The sequence below is a fragment of the Drosophila willistoni genome (assembly GCF_018902025.1).
Source record: "Drosophila willistoni isolate 14030-0811.24 chromosome 2R unlocalized genomic scaffold, UCI_dwil_1.1 Seg200, whole genome shotgun sequence".
Lineage (NCBI taxonomy): Eukaryota > Metazoa > Arthropoda > Insecta > Diptera > Drosophilidae > Drosophila > Drosophila willistoni.
In genome coordinates this window covers 7,731,821-7,738,490 of record NW_025814051.1, presented here as the reverse complement: position 1 = coordinate 7,738,490, position 6,670 = coordinate 7,731,821, and the positions used below count along the sequence as shown (strand labels likewise).

Here is a 6,670-nt window from a genome sequence, read left to right as displayed (position 1 = left end):
AATAACATAAGCACAAGAAAATTTAAGCGTAAAATAAATAAGCAATTTCCAGATATTCATGAATAAAAAAAACTGAAAAACCGAATTAATCGGTGTACAACACGTTTTTAGTAACTTGGTTAACAAAGCAAGCGGTAAATTAATCGATTACTAAGAGTTGTCATCGATTATAGCTTACGTCAAAATTCAAAAAGTAATATTTCAAATCATTCATCCAAGTAGGCCTTTGTTCAAGATCAAAGCAATCCATGACTTCGTTTTTTTCTCAAAAAAATCAAGGTACTCGGCTTCAACCTACAGAAAATCATTCCAAAACAAGCATCACAGTCAATCAGTTCTCTTATTTTAGATTATATATTTATTTTTCTAACTTGTAACTTTTAGTCCTTTACAAGTTTTATAAAATTAAAAGTGGTTTTCCTGCAAAAAAGCAAAACGTCAAGCAGCAGTACAAGTGAAATATAAAAGTTTTATCCAAGTTCGGTAAGTATGAAATAATTGTTAAGCGAAATGGTTAAGTACTTAAAAGACTTGGTCCTTAAGGATTGCCGATTCCGGTAGTACTTAATGAATCATTCGGGTTATGTGGCTAACCGCCTCATCCTGTAGATAAACAGGACTAACAAGTTAAAGACGAAAAAGTTAGTAATTTTATTTATTTTTCTTTCTTTTAAAGGTTAAACGAAATCACTTAGTGCCAATCCTCTGAATCTGAGATTGAATTTTTCGATAGTTACTGGGTAAGTGACAAGAAACTACCAGCATTCTAGACTTAAATTTTTAAGTTCCTTTCGAAATTAAATAACTAATAGTGAAGTGAAAAGAAAAGCTAGATTCTGTAGGTTTTAAAGTGCGATTCTCTTTGTGTTACGTCCCAAAATTAACGTAGTTCCAGCTTAATTCCTTTAAATGCCTTGGGACATAATTGGTACAAAGTATTTTATTGAAGATTTCCTTTTGTCCGTTTATTTTTGTGGTCTTTTCCAAATGAGACCAGCAGGTTTAATTGCCATTAACAACGGCTCTTAAGATTCCCAAACACCACCTCATCCCAAAACCAATTGCCTGTCCTGTCTATTCTGACAGAATTGTTGATTTTTTCAAATGACGCGTTTCACAATGTTTCGCATTTGTTGATAGTGCTGCTCTTTGTTGCACGGCGATTAGTGGAGGGGGAAAAAATAGAAAACCATTGTTATAAAAACCGCAGAAATGTCACGAGTGAAAAGCAGTGAGGAGTGGGCTATAAGCCGATTGCGTGGACTTTCCCAGCCCCACAGAATTTCGTCCCCTTCGAATTCAGCTTTGGGGATTTTGAGTTCAACACAACACAATGTCGAATGACAAGTCAATTGTTTGTCTTTGAAATTCGATGAGGAGAGGCGGACCATAAAAAATATATATGCAACCAGCACTGCAATGCTTCGGCGTATTTAGTTTCAATTTGTGGCCAAAACGATCTAATTGTTTACGATATGATGCCTTGCCCCTGTTTGCATCGTCAAGCAAAGCAAATATAAGGCACTCCTCCACAAGCAACGAGGCAACCTCGATGAGGTTTATGGCCAACAATTGCGCTTAAGTTGACCCAACTTTACGAGCGTTCCACCAACTCGAACTCAATTCAAAATAGCACGCAAGGCAAATCAAGTTATGGAAGACAGAGGGTGGGGTAAGATGTAGTCGTTGGTGTGTTAGGAGAGGGTGTTTGTGTGTGTTTGCCATCATCTTGTTGCTTCACATACACCAAAGAGCTCAAGGGAAAGCTCAAGGCATCAATAACAAGTGAGTTATATTTGAATTAGAATATAGCCACATAGACCAAATCGATACCCTATAAAGGAGAGATATCTCACCTAAATTCTATCGTCATTTTATAAAAGTAATCCTTAATGGTTACAGTTCTTGGTCATTTGACTCGGATTTTTTCCCTTTACGTGCTGCCTTAGACTCCCGACTTCTATTTATAGGTATTACAATATTCTGAATCAACAAGCCAGAACAAACAGTTGCCATGGGAAATTATTAGAGACAAATAAATTAAATTTTATAGCCTCGCGCTAACACGAAATGTAAGACTACAAGAAACACGATGGCAATCCATTGTAGGTTGAGGAGCAGGAAGAGAGGGTCTGGCGATTGGTGCTTATGCTGAGCCAATATTTTATGAGTCAAGCAAGAGAATTTTGATTGGTGATTGTTTGGGCAATTATAGATTTTGACTGAGCTTTATTGAGTGAAGCACACCGCACCTCACCACCGACATGCTTTGCAATTTTTTTCTTTCGCTTCTTTCGTTGATTCGCTTTCAATGGGGTTAAGCACTCGAAATTCTTCAGCTCCATTTATGGTTAAAGTTTTTATGCTGCCACCAAACGAAAAAACAAAAAACAATACCCAGACTCTAGCATTTAACAAAGTTATTGGCCATCAACGTAGACCACGTTCACGCTCTTTATTTCCCTTATCCACCGCCATCTTGGTCATCATCGACAACGGTTTGCTATTTCTCTTTCTCTCCCTCTCTCTTTGGATGCCATCTTTTTGTTGCCACCTTTTGTTTTTTACAAGCACTTTGCAAATATTTATGGCAGAAAAGCAGCGTAAACAATAAACTCATAAACTGCAGGGCCACGTCGACAGCGTCACAGGACATACTCAGATGCAAAGAGAAAACAGAAGGACCACGAAACCAGTTCGGTGTCCAGCGGGTAAATCGATTTTTAAAATGAATTATGTTTGCAGTTATGCAATATACACGATATCAAATGATAATGCTCTATCGATTCACAAGGGTCCATCGCCTTCGTTAGATTAAATGAATTCAGAAAATTGGTAGCTTAAGCTGAAAAATAAGCACCCAAGAATAATGAATGATAAAGGAATAAAAGGAGTGTTATTAGGGTATTAAGATAGTCGTTTAATACTTATGACTACATTATATATTATGCATCTTTATGTTCAAAAGTCTGGTTGACGTTGACTACGAAGTGCGTTATTGTCATTGCCACTTTTCATGTTCATGATGTTTGCTCTGCACTTACCTTCAAAGGCAGCGAATGGAAAATAGTTGTAAGGGAGTGTCATGCATTTTATAAATTGGGCAACAGCAACTCCTTCTTGACCAAACGAAATGTATGCATTCGAAAATTCTGTTTGCCAGTTTCACATTCGTCGGAATTAAGTAAATAATTTGCTTCTACCAGGAGAAAGAGTAGGGCAAGTGGTAAGGGAACACACATCCGTAATTAGAAGGCGACGCTGCGTGAAATATGTATTTGTAAATTTTGGCTGTAAACAAAAGCATCCCTGGAAACATGTTAGGAAAGAGAAAACAAAACTACAAACAGAAATATAATTAGTCATGTTGCTTTTGATAAATATGTGTTTATTCGCTCAGACATAACAAATGTCTTCTTATTTTGCAGCCTTAAATAAACTGGGGGTGGGGAAATTCAGTAATGAATGCACAAAGTGTAAACTGACTGCTCATAAGTGTCAAATTGCTAGCAAATATGTTACTATTTAAGAGACAGGAAAACATTTGGCAATCACAAATAGAAACTATAATAAAATTTTCAATTTGCCAGTAACACGGCTTATTACTACAACAATTAAAGCTTTTATAAAGATTTTTGAATACCCTTTCAATAAGGAAAGCCTTCAAGCCTTCTAAGCTTTATTGAGAAGATTTGTTTAACTAACATGCAACGTATTTATTGTGGATACGAGAAATTCGGAAACCATGTACTCCAAATGTGGTTGGCGCCCACTGCTCTTTGCCCCTAGGACTACATATTCAAACACTCACTCGAATTTGCCTCTGCTACCGGCAATCAACTCGAAATTGTAGACAATGCCAACGAAGAGCATCACTCAAAATGACATTTGGCTACTATTCATACAAACACACACATGCACAGAGTTGGACAGACATGGCTATATAGATGTCTATACACTTTTGTAATCCTAATGAATCCTGCACCTATTTATTTTTCATTGTGGGAAATTGTGCAAATGCCATGACAACATTTCGTTGTCCCAGCTTTCTCTCGCTCACTCTTTTTTGTGCTGCCTCTTTGAATCATGCGTGTGTTCAATTGTTTAAATGTGCTGTTACAACAACAAAAAACAGCAACAACAACCAGACAACATACACAGGGACACTAAACAGAACCAACACGAACAGAGAGAAAAAAAGAGACTAAAACAAGACAGATTCATTGTGTGTTTGTAGTATTTGTTGATTCTGTTCAGTTGCTGTTTGCATATGTACATCAGACAGGCAAAAGGACCAAGGGCTGGAAGGGACATTCTGTTGTCGGGTTGTTACTGTTTTACATGAGGCATTGTCTCTCATCAGTTTAATTAGTTGGCCATGCTTTTACTTTTAGCATTTCCCTTTTTCCTTTTGGTGGGCCCCCTCCAAAGAATATAATAAATGTTTGTATTTTGTTGGTATATTCAACCTGATGAGACAAACTTCTGCGAGGTTTGGCATTAAAGTTTTGCAGGAATCTATAATAAAAAATTTGGGCAAAATGCATTTTACAAACTTCACTTTTATCCGAATATTTTACTGCCACATTTTAGCCCACACATTTGACATTCCTTTTGGTTTCATTTTTTTTCAATAACAATTTCGAATTGCCTGTTCGATATGCAGTTGCAACCTGTGTTTCGTTTTTGTTGCACAAAACAATTGAAAATAGTTTTTGCTGTTTATAAAATTGAAAAATTGTGCCACTCCCACTTATAAATTGTACAGAAAGCCACTCTGCTAATTGCTTTTTCCCCAATACACTAACCCATTTGAAGCACCTTGACTTTCATACTTCTAATATGATTGCATTTTTCATTTCAGATAAAATGCCGAAATCATCTGAAACCATACGAATTTTGCGCTTGCACGAGCCTGCTCGTGTGGGCAGTAGAGCATTTCTCAACTTTCTTCGGGAATTCCGTTCGAAAAATACTCAGCTCGATCTGAATACATCCATTCGTCGGGGTACAAACGTATGGCAAACGATGAATGATACCGAAAGAAGCAAGTTTGACTATACAATGCCAAGCAAATGCCGAGAAGCCACTGCTCCCCAGGATAATGCCGACATGTGCTGTAACAAGAAAATGAAGAGAAAATCCGCTTGTGCCATGAAGAGACCATCTTGTCCCAAGAAACGTAAGCCACGTGGCTGCCCACGTAAGCCTGCTTGCCCCATGAGAAAGAAGAAGAAGCGTGCATGCGCCAAGAAGCGTAAACCAGCTTGCCCCAAGAAGCGCAAACCAGCTTGTCGCAAGAAGCGCAAGACCTGTCGCCCCAAGCGTCGAAACCCATGCGCCAAAAAGCGTGTCAAGTGCAGCAAGCCTGGTCCCGTTATGAATAATGGGTATCTGAATTTCGTTCGATCGTTCCGTAAGAAGCATTGTGATCTAAAGCCACAGGAATTGATCAAAATGGCCGCGCGTGCCTGGTGCAGTTTGCCGGAAGATAAAAAGGATCGTTATCGTCGTATGGCAAGAAACAAACCTAATAACCAATTTGAAAGCATTTAATTAACTTCTTTTTTTTTGCAGGCCTGCAAGGTATCGAAGAGCTGTCGGCATAAACATCGCCGTGTTTGCACCGGGAAGTAAGATGTCCAAAGTTGTGTCGCGCTGTATCCATCCTCCAAATCGTAGTCGTGTGTGCGTTCATGTTTCCCCCCCAAAAAAAAGTAACTGCTGCTTACCATGTAATGTAATAATTTAAACTTGTAACGAATGTAATAGTGTGTAAATTTTAAGTAATTACAAGTACAAATGTAAAAATGAAACTGTATTAATTTTATTTTTTGAACCAATTACAAGTGGGGAAAAAAAGGGTTCACTCGCACATTATTTTTTTACATCTTAAATGGCTTTCTGCACTCCATTTACGAACCTCTTCTAGTAGTACAAAACATGAATTGTTGAATAAATGTTGGAGAAAGCGTTCAAATGTTCAATTCAAACGTTCAAACTAGTTTCAATTCTTGTTTCTTAATCTATATAGCAAATTTAATGATGCTTCCAATTTGTTATTAGGAAAAACGAATGTATAACGAATATTTAAATTACGACCTTTTTTAAATTTAAGTCAAACTTTGCATTAACCTTTTTGTGGTGCCTTTGAAATAATCTTGTTTTTGAACATTGACCTCGAGACGGCTCAAATGCAAGGTTTGCCTTTAATATTAGCTCTTAGAAAGTTTCTTATAACCTTTAGCTCGAATGATACCCGGAAAGATGCCTATTCCTGGAATATGTTTTCGAAAAATGGTTTTAGGTGTTCAAGAGAACAAAGCTATTTACGTAAACATTTTAGATCTGTATACATAACTTTGACTTGTAAAGCCACGTCAAAATTATATGCGGGATTTCTGAGTTTTAAAAGCTTTTGGGTTTTTCTATATCGTATTGTTAGTTATATTCGTAGGTTTAGTAAAGTATATGTGTTTGTTGCATAATCAGTCATTCCCTGCATTTTGTAATTTTGTGAATTTTTAAAAATGTTTTTAAAAACTTTGAGATTATAAAAAAACTTTTCGATTTTTCAGTTTCTCTATTCCATAGATTATTACTTTTCAAAAGTTATATAGAGGAAATTAGTAAAGTTGAACTATTTCTACTAGCCGAAAACCCCAATCGA

The 6,670-nt window shown here is 36.9% G+C and overlaps 1 protein-coding gene across 2 annotated transcripts; it reads left to right on the top strand.

The window, feature by feature from the left end:
* The first annotated feature begins 296 nt into the window (after positions 1-296).
* LOC6643561 (protamine-like protein 99C) lies at positions 297-5,816 on the top strand. 2 transcript variants are annotated; one of them, XM_015178135.3, is made up of 4 exons: positions 297-483; positions 677-740; positions 4,865-5,512; positions 5,578-5,816. In XM_015178135.3, the coding sequence occupies exons 3-4, from the start codon at positions 4,870-4,872 to the stop codon at positions 5,607-5,609; spliced, it is 675 nt and encodes a 224-aa protein (XP_015033621.1). In that variant the 5' UTR covers positions 297-483; positions 677-740; positions 4,865-4,869; the 3' UTR covers positions 5,610-5,816. The 2 variants fall into 2 exon arrangements, with proteins under 2 accessions (XP_015033621.1, XP_002066474.1); XM_002066438.4 differs by having other exon boundaries at positions 4,865-5,517.
* The last annotated feature ends 854 nt before the right edge of the window (positions 5,817-6,670 follow it).

Coding starts and splice junctions, on each gene's coding strand:
- LOC6643561 (XM_002066438.4), top strand. CDS start 4,870: ATGCCGAAATCATCTGAAACCATACGAATTTTGCGCTTGCACGAGCCT. Junction 5,518..5,577: donor AGGATCGTTATCGTCGTATG/GCAAGAAACAAA, acceptor TTTTTTTTGCAG/GCCTGCAAGGTATCGAAGAG.